At 40.4% G+C, this 18,529-nt stretch overlaps 1 protein-coding gene across 1 annotated transcript in view; it reads right to left on the bottom strand.

Moving 5' to 3' along the window:
* The window catches only part of PRKCI (protein kinase C iota), an 86,997-nt gene that overhangs the window by 28,788 nt on the left and 39,680 nt on the right, over window positions 1–18,529 (bottom strand). The window contains exons 3-8 of the mRNA XM_033211691.1: window positions 18,274–18,363; window positions 13,686–13,736; window positions 9,447–9,532; window positions 6,870–7,010; window positions 4,050–4,104; window positions 2,131–2,189 (exon numbers count right to left, since the gene is read on the bottom strand). Coding sequence (XP_033067582.1) covers window positions 2,131–2,189; window positions 4,050–4,104; window positions 6,870–7,010; window positions 9,447–9,532; window positions 13,686–13,736; window positions 18,274–18,363 — 482 coding nt within the window. The remainder of the gene's footprint in view (window positions 1–2,130; window positions 2,190–4,049; window positions 4,105–6,869; window positions 7,011–9,446; window positions 9,533–13,685; window positions 13,737–18,273; window positions 18,364–18,529) is intronic.

Genomic DNA, 18,529 nt, shown 5'->3' with positions numbered 1-18,529 from the left:
TAATTAGGTCCCATTTGTCCATTTTTGGCTTTGTTGCAATTGCTTTTGGAGACTTAACCAAAAATTCTTTGCCGAGGCCAATGTTGAGAGGGTATTTCCTAGGTTTTCTTCTAGAATTTTTATAGTGTGAGGTCTTACATTTAAATCTTTATTCCATCTTGAGTAAATTTTTGTATATGGTGATAAGGGTCCAGTGGTGACACATGCCTGTAGTCCCAGCTACTTGAGAGGCTGAGATGGGAGAATTGTTTGAACTCAAGAAGTTGAGGTGTAGTGAGCCATCATTGCACCACTGCACGGCTGCCTGTGCAACAATCCTGTCTCACAAAAAAAAAAAAAGAAAAAAGTTAAAAAGAAAAAAAGACTTTTTCAGACAAACAGAACAAGAAACTAAAACATAACATCAAACAGGTGACTTACAGGTTTCTTCAAAATAATACAGGAGTGAGGGAAGTGAGTAGACAAAATAAGGCTGGCCATGAACTGATAGCTGTTTTAACTAACAATAGATACAAAGGCTTTGTTATATTATTCTGTTTACTTTTATTTATGTTTGAAATTTTTGGCTGGGCACGGTGGCTCACGCCTGCAATCCTAACACTTTGAGAGGCTGAGCTGGGAGAACTGCTTGAGGCCAGGAGTTCGGGACCAGCTTGGGCAACATAGTGAGACTCTGTCTCTACAAAACAGAAAATGAAAAAATTAGCTGGGTGTGGTGGCACATGCCTACAGTCCTGGCTACTCGGCAGGCTAAGGTGGGAAGATAACTTGAGCCCAGGAGTTCAAGGTTGCAGTGAGCCATGATCACACCACTGCACTCCGGCCTGGGCAACACAGCAAGACCCCAACTCAAAAAAAAGAAAGATATGGGAAAAAGAGACAGTGTGAATTAAACTTTTCGTGTCCAGAAATACACAAAAATGAAAAATTAAAAAACAGAAATACAGGTCGGGCGCGGTGGCTCAAGCCTGTAATCCCAGCACTTTGGGAGGCCGAGACGGGCGGATCACGAGGTCAGGAGATCGAGACCATCCTGGCTAACACGGTGAAACCCCGTCTCTACTAAAATATACAAAAAATTAGCCGGGCGAGATGGCGGGCGCCTGTAGTCCCAGCTACTCAGGAGGCTGAGGCGAGAGAATGGCGTAAACCCGGGAGGCGGAGCTTGCAGTGAGCTGAGATCCGGCCACTGCACTCCAGCCTGGGCGACAGAGCGAGACTCCATCTCAAAAAAAAAAAAAAAAAAAAAAAAAAAAAAAAAAACAGAAATACAACATTATGGACGTAACTAATGGTTTAAAAGGTTGCTAAGAAGTCAAACTGGGAGTGGAAGGTGTGAGACACGATCATCTTTTTCACTGTAAGTTTTTTTCAAAAAACTGATTATTATTGTAATCAAATACTTTTAATTAAGAATTTGTTTTGTTTTAAAAACTGGGCCGGGCGCGGTGGCTCAAGCCTGTAATCCCAGCACTTTGGGAGGCCGAGACGGGTGGATCACGAGGTCAGGAGATCGAGACCATCCTGGCTAATACGGTGAAACCCCGTCTCTACTAAAAATACAAAAACTAGCCGGGCGAGGTGGCGGTGCCTGTAGTCCCAGCTACTCGGGAGGCTGAGGCAGGAGAATGGCTTAAACCCGGGAGGCGGAGCTTGCAGTGAGCTGAGATCCGGCCACTGCATTCAAGCCCGGGCGACAGAGCGAGACTCCGCCTCAAAAAAAAAAAAAAAAAAAAAAAAGATAAAATACTTAATAGTCAAAAAATAATGACAGTTAACATGTTTAATCATTTATTGTCTAAATAAGCAATTCAGGCACAAAATGGAAGGGTCTACTACATATTTTCAACAATACTACCAAGTATTTTAAACAGTATCAAATACATTGTGATTTTTAGATTCAGCTATTTTAAAATGAAAATAAGCTATCCCACTAAATTATTTCCTAGTTTAAATTAGTGATTTAATTAGTAAATTAAATGAGAACAAAACTCTGGAATCATCACAAATCATTTTTGTATTTCACCATTATGACCTAAAGTCTAAGCAGGTCAATATGACATACTTTTAAACTCCTGAGCCTTATTAAAAAGCTAATGACATAATGTACAATAAGACAAATTATCTTACCTCTTTTTCCTCACCAACTTGATCCAAACTCTCATGACTTGAAGGATTGTATGGAATTACTAAAAACCCATTTAAAAAAAAAAGGTACAGGGAGAAAAAAACAGCAACCATTAATGAGTTTGAAATAAAAATTATCTCCTGATTTTTATTTTAGATTTTACTTCTGAATAAATTTCCTTATTTAAAACTGAATACCTGTCCTACTAATAACAAATTGTATGTAAACACAATAGTTAAATCCCAATCTTTAGTGAGGGTAAAGAGAGCAAGCATTACAACCTGGTAGCCAAGTACTGCGTTTAACAAGTACTTTTGTTATTTTTAAAACATTTCTCTTCTTTACAAATTAATCAAACACTTCCTTCTAAATGAATGACTCTATAAGATATGCTTAAACTTTTTACTATGATTAAGACACAGAGATACAGGACCTCTGGTTTTCACTTCTCACTCCATTGTACTCAAAATTTTCCTGACTACCACAATGGTCAAGTAAAGAACAGGCAAGAATGGAACTTCTACTTCTTAAAGCTACTTACTTGGGGCAAAAAAACACAGCCTACATTTCATAGAGCTGATCCTTCTATGTCTACGAGATTGCATCTTGTCTTTCCAGAAAAACTCCCTTGTTTTCCCTTTCTTGATTTAGTCCAGAGAAGATCATGCTGTTCTACCTCCTTTCACTTCTCTCCAAATTTCCCAGATACGTGTTTAAGGTTTTGTACCTATCTAACATTTTCACTTACACCATCTTCCTGGAATTTCCTATATTGCATCTCTCTATCTTTCACTTAATTTCTACTTCTGATAATAAAGCTTTTAATAAAAACAAGTCACTTCGCCTGGGCGCAGTGGCTCACACCTGTAATCCCAGCACTTTGGGAGGCCAAGGCGGGCAGATCACCTGAGGTCAGGAATTCCAGACCAGCTGGCCAACATGGTGAAACCTCGTCTCTATTAAAAATACAAAAAAACTAGCTGGGCATGGTGGCATGAACCTGTAATCCCAGATACTCGGGAGGCTGAAGCAGGAGAACCACTTGAACCTGGGAGGTGGAGGTTGCAGTGAGCCAAGATCGCGCCACTACACTCCAGTTTGGGTAACAGAGCAAGACTGTCTCGAAAGAAAAAGAAAAAAACAAGTCACCTGAACACAGTCAACATGAGTCACAAAATCAGCTTCATGGTTTTCATTATGGAAAAAAACTGAGTTTGCTGAATTTAAAGGAGTCTCAAAAGAAATTTATGTGAACTAGAAAAAATAGTCATCTGTTGTAGTTTACATAACTTTTTTTTTTTTTTTTTTTGAGACGGAGTCTTGCTCTGTCGCCCAGGCCAGAGTGCAGTGGCCGGATCTCAGCTCATTGCAAGCTCTGCCTCCCGGGTTTACACCATTCTCCTGCCTCAGCCTCCCGAGTAGCTGGGACTACAGGCGCCCACCACCTCGCCCGGCTAGTTTTTTTTTGTATTTTTTAGTAGAGACGGGGTTTCACCGTGTTAGCCAGGATGGTCTTGATCTCCTGACCTCGTGATCCGCCCGTCTCGGCCTCCCAAAGTGCTGGGATTACAGGCTTGAGCCACCGCGCCCGGCCTTTTTTTTTTTTTTTTTCAAATAGAGACAGGGTCTCCCTATGTTGGCCAGGCTGGTCTTGAACTCCTGGGCTCAAGGGATCCTCCTGCTTCTACCGTCCAAAGTGCTGAGATTATAGATGTGAGCTAACACAGCCAGCGCATAGTTGTCTTTTAAAAATGCCAAATGTGTATGTTAAATTGTGTGATTTTACCACAGAAAAATATATGTATTTACTTTTAATTGGAAAGAAATAAATGTTGTTAAACTTGGGTAAGAGAGTCACCTAAGTAAGTCTTTACATGCTACTCTGTGAATGAACAATGTGTTGTGCCAGTACCGCTCTTACCTGTCTGTGCATGGTCAGAATGCATGGATGACTGATCCATGGGCATCACTGGTTCCTACAAACATTTCCAAAGACACAGTAACTCAGTGGAGTACCTCTATTACACCCAGAAACAACACTACTTCAACAATACACAGCATATTAAAATTTAATTTTGAAAGAATATAACTTAAGTGAGAATTATATTTACTTTTAATTTTGTTTTATGAAACTATACAATACTGCTATGAATGAGGTAATGTTAGTCACATTTTACAGAAAATACAAAACTAATTTCAGACCACCAATTAGAAATCAAATTAAACTGCCATATATTCTGCTCTGTTTTTCTTCAACACTACCTATTCTTCCTTCAAGCTCCACTTCAAATCTTTGGCAAAAATAAGTCTCTGGAATATGCACTCTTTAGCTGGGGCACAGGGGTAGACTTCAGGATATCTAAAACACCTTAAAATTACATGTAAAATTTTGTGGGTTTCTCATTTTCCTGAAGATTCTCAAGGGTGTCAGTGGCCCCAAAAAAGAGAAAAAAAATACTTCCTAGAAACTAACTTACCCAAAAAATGGCGAATAATCTCAGGAAAAAGGTAAATTCAAACCCAAGTTATTACTGATTTATTCTTAGACTCACATTTAATGAATACCAGCAGGAAAAAGTAAACTTGAGAAAGAACATTAATGATACAGTTAGCACTTCAAGGCTGCCTTAAAGACAGGCTCATAAGTAAGCTTAAGGATTTTTAAATGCATTTAATCCCATCCTAAATTTCCAATATAATCACTAACCCTGCCCCCTTTCCTTCCATATGTCACCAAATAATACTTAAAAATATTAACAGTAATCTACATAAATTATGTTGGAAATATTCAGCCTTCTGTTTTTCCTTAAGATTGGATTTTCCCCTTTACTATAAACCCATTCCTAAGCTTATATGAACTAATTAAAGAATTCTAGTATCAAAGAACTACCAGTAATAACCTGCTTTCACAATGTCCAAAGAAAGTCCCATGAATAAACATGGAATAACAATTCTAAAGAACAATTTAGAAAGATGCATCCAGGCATTTTTCTTTCTTTCTTTTTTTGACTGTTCTTTGTGGAGCAGGGCTGATTGACAGGCAATGCACTTAGACAAGCTGCATCCAGGTATCTTTTTAAATGCATATCTTTTAACGCAGTAATTCTAATTCTGGATCCTTAAGTAAGTAAGATTTGCCAGAAAGTTCACTAAGACTGGCCAGGTGCAGTGGCTCACACCTGTAATTCCAGCACTTTGGGAGACCGAGGTGGGTGGATCACCTGGGGTCAGGAATTCAAGACCAGCCTGGCCAACATGGCAAAACCCCGTCTCTACTGAAAACACGAAAATTAGCTGGGCGTGGTGGCACACACCTGTAATTCCAGTTACTTGGGAAGCTGAGGCGGAGAATCACTTGAACCCAGGAGGCGGATGTTGCAGTGAGCCAAGATCGCGCCACTACATTCCAGCCTGGGAGACAGAGCGAGGTTCTGTCTCAAAACAACAACAATAAAAAGACACACGCAAGCACATGTGCCCTCTGGTGGATAAACAACACTCTGTAAAGTTGACTGAAAAACAACCCACCAAAAAACAAACGAACAAACCCCAGAATCTAATTAAACCTGGACATCCAACTACTGTACAAGACAAAAGAATAAAGAAGACAATAACATACTGAACATAACCATGGAGAAGTAATGAGCCAAATTCTGCAACAGTGTAAATGACAAAGGTTTCTTTTACAATTAAATTGTAAGGAAAAAAAGAAGAGAGAGCAATAAATGAAGAAAGAACCAGTAAGTTAAAAAATATCTAAGAGATCAATCAACTGTACAGGTGGACTTCATTTGGATCCTGATTCATAATGAAAACTATAAAAAAATTATAATATTTATGAGAACACTTACTGGATATTTGACATAAGGAATTTGTTTTTTAGTTAGTTTTTTAAAAAGTCCTTCTCTTTTAGAGGTACATACTGAAATATGTCTGAGATTTGTTTGAAAATAACACAGGGCAAGGGGAAGTTAAGTGAATGGGGTACAGATGAAACCAAGATTAGTCATGAGTTGATAACTGTTGGAGCTGGGTCTCTAGTACATGGGAGTTCATTATAGTGTTCTACCTACTCTTATACATGTTTACATTTTTTCCATATGGAAAATTAAAAATGTTTATGCATATAAATTTGCACAGGAAAAGTTCTGGAAGGATATCCACCAAATGACAATTACCTTTAGATGGCAGAATATATGTGGACTTTTACTTAATTTTTTTTTAATTCATCTGTATTCTGTATTTTTTTTATAACAAACATATTTTACTTATATACTTAAAATAGAAATTGATAAATAAAAATTTTAAATGCTTTCCTCCCCAGTAATCTCACACTTTAAATAGCAAACATGGTATCTTGACTCTTCTTACCTGATATCTGCTTGGGAGAGATGCCAGAATAATGTGAGCTATAAACTAATATGTTCAGATTAAAGGAGAGGGGAAAAAAGTCTCTTAAATGGTTCTCTCTCTAGTTTCCTAATTTAGACCAGAGGATTTTATAGTAGGTCAAAGAAGCTAACTGTATCCCACAAACAAATATTACCACAGATATTTTGAAGTTCCAAAGTTCAAGGTATGTTAACAGGAACGTAAGGTATTCCTACCCACACTCTGTAGCTACTCTGTTGTGTCATAATTCCTGAACACCTCCCTATTTTAGCACTCTGTTCCAGTAGTGTTATCAAGCATGCTCTTAAAAAAAAAGAAAAAAAAAAAAGGACAGACAGCTGTGTCTTACCGGTGGCAAAGAATGCCGCCCACATTCAATTGTGACGAGTTTATGGCACTTCTTATGAACCAAGAGTTTGCAGTTGATGCACTTATATCCTTGGCGTCCAAGTCCCCATATTCGGTCTGTGCAGATGGCACAGTGAGCACGCTGAAAAGAGTAATTCAACAATATTTTATTAACCAAAAAGAAGGTCATAATCATTTCCCAGTTTGCTGACTCAATTCCCTTTGTCATGGTGTCAACTGTCAGCCCACGACAAAAACAAAAACAAAAGCAAAACAAAGCTTCTTCATACATAATTTTTTAAAAGCTATGAAGGTCAGTGAAAAACAGAGCTTATTTTAAACAGACAGTGAAACCTGCAACCACATTTCTTTCTAAGTCTAAGAATTTTCAGTCTTTATATAATTAAGTTCAGAATAATGAAAACAGAAAAAGTGAATTAAATTAGAAATATACATAGCAGAAAAAGCCATTGAATGACTCCTAAGCAAACATTAACCTTGCAGGCTGTTCAGAGGTCAAACCAAAGCTCTGTTTTCTTAAAGAGCAATAACCTAAAGTGATTTTTCATTTCAAAGCCTCCCTCCTTCCTTCCTTCCCTCCCTCCCTTTTTTTTTTTTTTTTTTTTTAATTTGAGATGGAGTTTTGCTCTTGTTGCCCAGGCTGGAATGCAATAGCACAATCTCAGCTCACTGCAACCTCCACCTCCCAAGTTCAAGTGATTCCCCTGCCTCAGCCTCCAGCGTAGCTGGGATTACAGGCATGCGCCACCATACCTGGCTACGTTTTGTATTTTTAGTAGAGACGGGGTTTCACCATGCTGGTCAGGCTGGTCTCAAACTCCTGGACCTCAGGTGATCCGCCCGCCTTGGCCTCCCAAAGTGCTGGGATTACATCTGTGAGCCGCCACGCTCGGTCTTTTTATTTATTTATGTATTTTTCAGAGACAGTGTCTTGCTCTGTCAGCCAGGCTGCAGTCCAGTGGACTCACTTTGATTCACTGCAGCCTCAACCTCCTGGGCTCAAGCTTCCTGAGCAGCTAGGACTACAGGTGTGCACCACCATGCCCCGCTAATGACTGTATTTTTTGTAGAGATGGGATCTCACTACATTGCCCTGGCTGGTCTCGAACTCCTGGGCTTCAGTGTTCCCCCTTCTCAGCCTCCCAAACTGCTGGGATTACAGGCAGGTACCATTGCACCCAGCCTCAAAGCCTTCTTAAATGTCAGTGCTATTGGAAGTAAAGAGTTTGGAGAGGGATTTCGGGTGGTGGTTTCTATTTACATTAATTAATTTAGGACATGGCATTAATTTTAGAATGGAAATGGCATCCAAAAATTTGCAGTTATCAAGAGTATTTAAAAACTTCACTTCTGGCCAGGCATGGTGGCTTATACTTGTAATCCCAGCACTTTGGGAGGCTGAGGCGGATGTATCAGGTGAGGTCAGGAGTTTGAGACCAGCTTGGCCAACAAGGTAAAACTCCGTCTCTACTAAAAATACAAAAAATAGCCAGGCCTGTTGGCTGACGCCTGTAGTCGCAGGTACTCAGGAGGCTGAGGCACAAGAATCTCTTGAACCCAGGAGATGCAGGTTGCAGTGAGCCGAGACCGTGCCATTGCACTCCAGCCTGGATGATAGAGCAGGACTCCATCTTTAAAATAAATAAATAAATAAATAATAAATTAATAACTTACTTCTGAAGACAGACTGCTGCTTTCAAACTTTGGTTCTATCACTTACTAGCTGTATGATCTTGGGCAAGTTACTTAACAGGCCTGCACTTGAGTTTTGCCATCTATAAAGTGGAAATATATAGTACCTATCTCACAGGGTTGTTGTAAGGATTAAATGAATCAATGTATATAAGGCATTTGGAAAAGTGCCTGGTATACAGTACAACCCAGATTAAGTGTTTGCTATTATTATTTTCTAAACTGTGAAAATCAAATTATAACACTAACTGGCAAAATAAAGATTAAATAAAGAAAATAAACCTTGCTTGTTTTCTGGCTGCCCTAAATTATATTTTAAAATCCAATTTTCTTACAGCTAGGGTATATTATGTGGAATAATTAATCATCCAATCTGGAGCTTTTTTTTGAGACTGGGTCTTGCTCCATTGCCCAGGCTGGAGTGCAGTGGCACAATCTCAGCTCACTGCAACCTCTGCCTCCCAGACTCAAGTGATTCTCCTGCCTCAGTCTCCCAAGTAGCTGGGACTACAGGCACACGCCACTGCACCCGGCTAATTTTTGTATTTTTAATAGAGATAAGGTTTTGCCATGTTGGCCAGGCTTGAACTCCTGGCCTCAACTGATCCAGCAGCTTTGGCCTCCCAAAGTGCTGGGATTATAGGCCTGAGCCACCACCCTTGGCCTGGAGCATTTTTAAGAGTGAAAAGAGATGCTATTAAAAATTATAGGCATACTGCCTCAGGCAAATTGGAAATGTAAGGTCATGTTACTTATGTATTTAAAAGTGTGGTAACAAGACTTAATAACAAACTACCTTTCTTTCACAGCAGAAAGGAAAAAAATAGCTGTCTCACATTATCAGCATTCAACAAACTATGTTTACCCTGTTGAAACGCTTGGCTTGGAAAGTGTGGCCATTGGCACAATAAAGCTTTCTCCAGCGGCGTGCACCTCTACGGTAGATGGATTCTGAAGAGAGAGTAATAGTTAAAGAAAGAAAAAAGAGCAAGGGTGAGTAAAAGTCATTTTATAATTAAGTCTGTAATTTTTTTCATGATACTCATTGCAAGAAAAAAAAATATTGATAAAAACGTGAACGTCAAAAAGTAAAATAGATTCATCAAGGGACCAGACAAAAATAATCCACAGGGTACAAATATTTGACTACTACTGCTTGTCTTTTTTTTGTGTGTGTGTGAGACGGAGTCTTGCTCTGTCACCTGTCACCCAGACTGGAGTGCAATGGCACAGTCTCAGCTCACTGCAACCTCCACCTCCCAGGTTCAAGCGATTCTCCTGCCTCAGCCTCCCGAGTAGGATTCTCCTGCCTCAGCCTCCCGAGTAGTTGGGATTACAGGGATGCGCCACCACGCCCAGCTAGTTTTGTATTTTTAGTAAAGACGGGATTTCTCCATGTTGGTCAGGCTGGCTTGGACTCCCAACCTCAGATGATCCACCCACCTCGGCCTCCCAAAGTGCTGGGATTACAGGTGTGAGCCAACGCGCCCAGCCTACTACTGCTTTTCTTTTTAAAAATTTTCCTCCAACTTTTTATTTTGAACATCTTTTAGTCCCACAGAAAAGGTAAAAGAATAGACACCTTCATCTTCCACCGAGATTTACCAGTTATTCGTGTTTTGTCATATTTACTTTCTTCACTATAAAAAAACATACTTTTTTTTTTTCCTGATTTACTTGGAAGTAAAATGCAGATATCATGACACTTAAATACCCTTAAATACCCAAGTATCCATTGTCTGAGATTAAGGATATTCCACTCCCTCCACTTGACCCAATTCTACCTAACCACAATACCATTACCATGTCTTAGAAAATCAATACTAATTCAATATCAACCAATATACAATTCATATACAAACTTCCTTAACTGCTCTCAAAGTGACTTTCTTTTTTGAGACATAGTCTCACTCCATCACCCAGACTGGAATCCAGTGGTGCAATCTCAGCCCACTGCAACCTCCACCTCCTGGGTTTAAGCAATTCTCCTGCCTCACCACCCAAGTAGCTGGGATTGCAGGTACACGCCACCACCCTTGGCTAATTTTTGTATTTTTAGTAAAGATGGGGTTTTGCCATGTTCGCCAGGCGGGTCTCAAACACTGACCTCAAGTGATCTGCCTGCCTCAGCCTCCCAAAGTGCAGGGATTACAGGCGTGGGCCACTGTGCCCGGCCCCAAAGTGACTTTCAAAGCTCACTTTTTCTATCCAGGATGCAATCAAGATTCAGGGACTGCATTTGATCATGCTTTTTTGGTCTCCTTAACATTCTAAAACATTCACTCTGCCTTATTTGTTGCTACTTCTTTTTCATGATGTTGACTTATTTATTTATTTATTATTTATTTAAAGAGTCTCATTCGTTGTTTCATATTATATCCCACATTCTGGGTTTGTCTGTTTACTTACAATTAGAGGCAGTATTAAATACCTTTGGCAAAAACAATACATAGGTAGTGTTGTGTATTTCTTATCTCATTACCTTTCACGAGGTACACAAATGTCAGAATATCAACTCCCACTACTGATGTTCAATAATCATTAAAGGTATTGACTGCTAGATCTCTTCATTGTAAAGGTACATTTCACTCTTTGTAACTATCTGTAAAGAGATATTTTGTACCAAAAGCGTATCTTTTTCCCCAACAACTTTTCATCCAGTAGTCTTTATATTAATATGTTTCTTAAGTATAGTTAGAGAAAGAGGTTCCAAATGATCAAATCTAGTTCACCTTCATATTTTTAAGACCATCATTATTATATATATTGTCTATTAGTCATTAATAATAACATCCCACAGTAATGGTAATAACAGTAATAGTTAATACCACAGAAAGATTACATTAGGTTCCCAAAGTCATATTTTAAACCAAATGTAGCAATGGGTTTACTATTTAAAATTAAGATACTAAAGACCAGTTGCAATGCTCTCAATTAGAACTCTTAGGATAGCTTAATACAGAATTGAAAGTTTAGAGCTATTTCAATTAATTCAAAGCAAAACATTTACCACTATTCCTTCTAAAGTTATGAGCATGTGCAGAAACCACAAATGAAATTGAGTTGCCTAATATCCACAATTAGTAAATTATGCCAAATACCAAAAGCAATAACTTATAATCAAACATAGGTTTGCATACTTAAATTACATTAGAACAAAGAGTAGTTGGACTCTTTTAGTGCATCTCATTAATAGTAACCATTGGCTTAGATATTCCAAAGAAATTCTATTAACAATTCCTGACCTGGGGAAGCTTTTACGTGGTGGTTCTCAAACTTTAGTGTGCATCGGAATCACCTGAAGAGTTTGTTAAACCTGGTAGCTCAGCCGCAGTCCAAGAGTTTATGAATCACGTAGATTGGAGTGCATTTTTTTTTTTGAGACAGTCTCGCTCTGTTGCCCAGTGGCGTGATCTCAGCTCACTGCAACCTCCGCCTTCCAGGTTCAAGCAATTCTCCTGCCTCAGCCTCCCAGGTAGCTGGATTACAGGCATGCATCACCACACCTGGCTAACTTTTTTGTATTTTTAGTAGAGATGGGCTGTCACCATGTTGGCCAGGCTGGTCTTGAACTCCTGACCTCAAGGTGATCTGCTCACCTCAGCCTCCCAAAGTGCTAGGATTACAGACATGAGCCACTGCACCGGGCCTGAGCGCAGTTTCTATCCAGTTCTCAGGTGAAGCTGACGCCGTGGACCCCAATGGCTATATTTTGAGAGTTAGTTTTAAAATACAAAGATGTCCAGATCTCACTTACAGACCAATTCATTAGGCTTGGGGATGGAAATCTGGCATTGATCATTCCCTGCATCCCACAATTTTAATGTGTCCAAGGGTAAGAACCACTGTTCCACTGTGGACTATGGTTGGTTACGTGAAGTTACTAGGAGTTGGAGATCTAATAAATATACACATTTCTCTGGGTCAGTTGTAGGAAGTCTGCAATATTTAAGACATTTAATAAGTGACTTGGGGCCAGGTGCGGTGGCTCATGCCTATAATCCCAGAGCTTCGGGAGACTGAGGTGGGTAGATCACCTGAGGTCAGCAGTTTGAGACCAGCCTGGCCAACACGGTGAAACCTCAACTCTACTAAAAATACAAAAATAAGCTGGGCATGTTAGCGGCACCTGTAATCCCAGGTACTCAGGAGGCTGAGGCAGGAGAATTACTTGAACCCTAGAGGCGGAGGTTGCAATGAGCCAAGATTGTGCCACTGCACTCCAGGCTGGGTGAGAAAGCGAGACTCTTAAAAAAAAAAAAAAAAGTGACTTAGTAATTGTTAAAAAAAAAAAAAAAAAAACACTGCAGAAAAATAAAAGCCAATTCCTAATGACATGTGCTGAGTGTCATGTCACTCTCAAGTGGTATAACAAAAAAAAAAAACAAGTGTGTTTGTTATGTATAACTGTGCATGCATAGACATAGACAGATACAGAGATAAAGCAAACAGGGAAAATGTTAAAAACTGGTAAATCTGGGCAAAGGATATATAGGTATCCTTGTTTTCAATGCTGTTTCAACTTCTGCATAGGTTTGAACATTTCCAAAATTAAATTTTAAAACTTAAATTTAACTTAATTTTCCTTTCATATGTGCAACAGACAATTATGTAAGTTGTAACTAAGAACTATCTGAATTTGATCTGGCAAAAGTAGCATTTGGGCAGTCACTAATATATTTTAAATTGACTGAAAAATGGAAAAGAAATCAAATGAATTAGAACTTCTATTTCCTTTTTTTTTTTTTTTTCCTTGAGACAAGGCCTGTCTCTGTCACCCACACTAGAGTCACACTGTAGCCTCAAACTCCTGGGCTCAAGGGTTCCTCCCACCTCAACCTCCCAAGTAGCTGAGATTATAGGCACATACCATGCTAACTTTTTTGTGTGTTTTTGGAAAGACAAGGTCTCACTTTTTGCCCAGCCTGGTCTTGAACTCCTGGGCTTAAACGATCCTCCCACCTCAGCCTCCCACAGTGCTGGGATTACAGGCATTAGCCACTGTCCACTGCGCCTAGCTAAAAATTCTATCTCTCATTTCTTTTTCATTTGTACCATAGCATAGTTAACTCTTGCAAAAGGTATGAAGTATATAAACACTCACTATCTTCTCCCGGACAAGGCATCCCAGGACGTTCTGGTACACAAGGGAACACTGAAAGAAAATAAATGAACATGAGTTAACAGCATATTTAAAACATACAAATTACACAGAATTTAAAATTCAAATGTAAAAGACACTGACCCAGATTTCAACCTGACCCTCTCTTCATTTGAGACGATAGCATGCGGTCAATATTATTTGCCAAAGGGATTCATTTTACCAAGGCCATATAAAAGAAGGTTTTATTTGCCTTTGCTTTGTTGATATTAAAATAAAAAATAAAAAAAAAAGGTCTTATAAAAACAAACATATCTATAAACAATGCATTAGGCTGGTCATGGTGGCTTATGCCTCTAATCCCAGCACTCTGAAAGGCCAAGGTGGGTGGATCACTTGAGGTCAGGAGATGCCAGCCTGGCCAACATGGTAAAACTCTGTCTCTACCAAAAAATACAAAAAAAAAATTAGCCTATTAGCCTGGCATGGTGGCATGCCTATAATACCAGCTACTTGGGAGGCTGAGGCCCAGGAATCGCTTGAACCCGGGAGGCGAAGGTTGCAGTGCACTGCAATCATGCCACTGCATTCCAGCCCAGGCGACAGAGTGACACACCATCTCAGAAACAAAAAACAAAAACAAAACAAAACAAAAAACCAAAGCATGAGAAGCTCAAATTACTAATTCCAGTCCCTGTTACATCATTATTTTCTTATCCTTAAATAAATCATTAACTAGCATTTCGTTAAATCCTTGGTATAGCAGGACAAGTTTGTCACAATGAAGGATGAAAATTAAATTACAAAATGTATACAAATATGAAACATAAAATATTAGTTTTTAAAAGATGTATACTAATTAGGAATAAATTAACACCAGAAACAGTACCAAAATCAAAAATGTAAATTTACATTAGAAACTATAAATTTATATACTGATTCAAACCATTTTTATAACAAGGTAGAATATAAAGCAACAATGTATTTATGAATATCTAGTCAGCTATTGCTGGTCTGTGATGTACTAAAGGACACAGCTTAATAAAGAGCACAGGGCCGGGCGCGGTGGCTCAAGCCTGTAATCCCAGCACTTTGGGAGGCCGAGATGGGCGGATCACGAGGTCAGGAAATTGAGACCATCTTGGCTAACACGGTGAAACCCCGTCTCTACTAAAAAAATACAAAAACTAGCCGGGCGAGGTGGCGGGCGCCTGTAGTCCCAGCTACTCCGGAGGCTGAGGCAGGAGAATGGCGTAAACCCGGGAGGCGGAGCTTGCAGTGAGCTGAGATCCGGCCACTGCACTCCAGTCCGGGCGACAGAGCGAGACTCCGCCTCAAAAAAAATAAAATAAAGAGCACAGACAGGGCTGGGATCAAGCCTGTAATCCCAGCACTTTGGGAGGCCGAGACGGGCAGATCACAAAGTCAGGAGATCGAGACCATCCTGGCTAACACGGTGAAACCCCGTCTCTACTAAAAAATACAAAAACTAGCCGGGTGAGGTGGCGGGTGCCTGTAGTCCCAGCTACTCGGGAGGCTGAGGCAGGAGAATGGCGTAAACCCGGAGGCGGAGCTTGCAGTGAGCTGAGATCCGGCCACTGCACTCCAGTCCGGGCGACAGAGCGAGACTCCGCCTCAAAAAAAATAAAATAAAGAGCACAGACAGGGCTGGGATCAAGCCTGTAATCCCAGCACTTTGGGAGGCCGAGACGGGCAGATCACAAAGTCAGGAGATCGAGACCATCCTGGCTAACACGGTGAAACCCCGTCTCTACTAAAAAAATACAAAAAACTAGCCGGGTGAGGTGGCGGGTGCCTGTAGTCCCAGCTACTCGGGAGGCTGAGGCAGGAGAATGGCGTAAACCCGGGAGGCGGAGCTTGCAGTGAGCTGGGATCTGGCCACTGCACTCCAGCCTGGGCTACAGAGCGAGACTCCGTCTCAAAAAAATAAATAAATAAATAAAAATAAACAGCACAGACTACAGGAAGCACAGTTCCTAATGCACATTTTTAAAAGCTGAAACATAAGCTAGCTTCTGAAAGCATCTGTGATGTAGTATTAAAAGGCAATAAGACTTAAAACTGACTGTTTAATACCATTCATCAATCACTTCTTTATGCATTCATTGTAATTTTATTCTGGAAAGAGATGACAAAAAAATAGATTCTTAAAGTCCTATTAGAATCTCGCCGGGCGCGGTGGCTCAAGCCTGTAATCCCAGCACTTTGGGAGGCCGAGACGGGCGGATCACTAGGTCAGGAGATCGAGACCATCCTGGCTAACACGGTGAAACCCCGTCTCTACTAAAAAATACAAAAAAAAAAAAAAAAACTAGCCGGGCAAGGTGGTGGGCGCCTGTGGTCCCAGCTACTCCGGAGGCTGAGGCAGGAGAATGGCGAGAACCCGGGAGGCGGAGCTTGCAGTGAGCTGAGATCCAGCCACTGCACTCCAGCCTGGGCAACAGAGCAAGACTCTGTCTCAAAAAAAAAAAAAAAAAAAAAAAGAATCTCAACATTATGGATCCCTTGTGAGTCACTATGTCAAATTCTGGAGGTAGAAAAAATCAGGTCAGGTGTGCTGGCTGACGCCTGTAATCCCAAAACTTTGGGAGGGCAAGGCAGGCAGATCACCTGAGGTCAGGAGTTTGAGACTAGCCTGGCCAACATGGTAAAACCCCATCTCTACTAAAAATACAAAAATTAGCTGGGCATGGTGGTAGGCGCCTGTAATCCCAGGTACTTTGGAGGTTGAGACATGAGAATCACTTGAACACAAGAGGCCGAGGTTGCAGTGAGTTGAGATTGTGCCGCTGCCCTCTAGCCTAGGCAACAGAGTGAAACTGTCTCAAAAAAAAAAAAAAAAAGATAAAATCAAACCACTGTTTTTTTAAAAAAATACACTGTAAAGGAAAATACAAAGAAATAGTAACAAGGCACTGAAATGATTCATTATACTTCAGGAAAGATTTACATTTGTTTCACTTTTTTAAAAGTTTCCTAAGTCTGGTCTCACAGCTCTCAAAAATGTTCAATGAAATACTGCCAATACATTGCAATTAAATGCAGTATATTAAGAGGTTCTTGGGTGGGCACAGTACACCTCTAATCCCAGCACTTTGGGAGGCCCAGGTGGTAGGACTCCTTAAGCCCAGGAGTTTGAGACCAGCCTGGGCATCGTAGTGATATCCGATCTCCACACACAAAAAAAAGATTAGCCAGTCATAGTGGTGCGGCAGTGCCTGTGGTCCCAGTTACTCAGGAGGCTGAGGTGGGAGGATCGCTTGAACCTGGGAAGTCAAGGCTGCAGTGAGCTATGACTGCACCAAAGCACTCCAGCCTGGGCAACAGAGCGAGAGAAACTGCCTCAAAAAAAAAAAAAAAAAGTTTTACATGACAAAAAAAGTTTGAGGGTTAGCATAGTTGAATGAAATAAACACAAATTTGGAATCAGAATTCCTAGATTCACAATCCAGGTCTACAATGTGCCAGTTACATATATGATAACTGAGTTTAGGTTACTTCTTTTTATGCCACTTCCTACATCTCAAGGTTGCTGAGGTTCTTTTTTTTTTTTGAGACGGAGTCTCGCTCTGTCGCCCAGGCTGGAGTGCAGTGGCGCGATCTCCGCTCACTGCAAGCTCCGCTGCCTCCCAGGTTCACGCCATTCTCCTGCTTCAGCTTCTCTAGAAGCTGGGACTACAGGCAACCGCCACCACGCCGGCTAATTTTTTTGTATTTTTAGTAGAGACGGGGTTTCACCACGTTCGCCAGGATGGTCTCGATCTCCTGACCTCATGATCCACCCGCCTTGGCCTCCCAAAGTGCTGGGATTACAGGCGTGAGCCACCGCGCCCGGCAAGGTTGCTGAGGTTTAAACATACTAATGCCTCTAAAGCATCATGTAAATGGGCCGGGTGCAGTGGCTCATGCCTGTAATCTCAGTGCTTTGGGAGACCAAGGCAGGCGGATCTCTTGAGGCAAGGAGTTCGAGACCAGCCTGGCCAACATGGTGAAACCCTATCTCTACTACAAATACAAAAACTAGCCAGCCATGGTGGTGCACGCCTGTAATCCCAGCTACTTGGGAGGCTGAGGCGCGCTTGAACCCAGGAGACAGAGGTTGCAGTGGGCTGAGATCATGCCACTGCACTCCAGCCTGGGTGACAGAGTGAGACTCTGTTCCAAAAATAAATATAGAAATCATGTAAATAGTTTCACTATTAACCTTTAAGCAAAAGAAAGGATATTTAAGATACCTTACCTTTGGAGGTCACTATTTGTATACATTATAATATCTCAAGTAGGTGACTTAGATTCCCCAGGCTCTCAATTTTTAACTTACATCATAAACTTGCTATGATACACTAAGAAATCACATTTTAATATCCAACGAGACATACAGAGATCACAAAATTCCCCAGACTGTAAGAAGCAGATTAATTTTACCTTCTATAGCATGTGAGAAACTACTAAATAAGGACAATTACTTAGGCATGAGTCACAGAGATTGAGAAAATGACATTAAGATTATGTTTCAAAATGGTCAAAGAAATTATCACTCTGGACGAGTATGAAATGACTACTCTCTTACCATGAATCAAGAGTTCAGAATCCTTGTTTAGCTCATAAAGTCTAAAGGCTTCTTCTAACTCCAACTGAGATGATACGGTACACGGGTCTCCTAAAAAATACAAAAGTAAAGTAATGGTCACTTTAAAACCCCTAAATGTGATGATTACTAAACAAATTTCATAATGTAAATTTTGAGAAAAAATCTCATATTTATAAACATAAATATGTGACAAGGACAAATATTTATTTACTTATTATTATTATTATTTGGAGAT

This window comes from Trachypithecus francoisi, unplaced genomic scaffold, assembly GCF_009764315.1.
Source record: "Trachypithecus francoisi isolate TF-2019V2 unplaced genomic scaffold, Tfra_2.0 Lachesis_group0, whole genome shotgun sequence".
Classification (NCBI taxonomy): domain Eukaryota; kingdom Metazoa; phylum Chordata; class Mammalia; order Primates; family Cercopithecidae; genus Trachypithecus; species Trachypithecus francoisi.
Note: the sequence above shows the minus strand (reverse complement) of the source record. Positions and strands in the feature narration are given on the sequence as shown.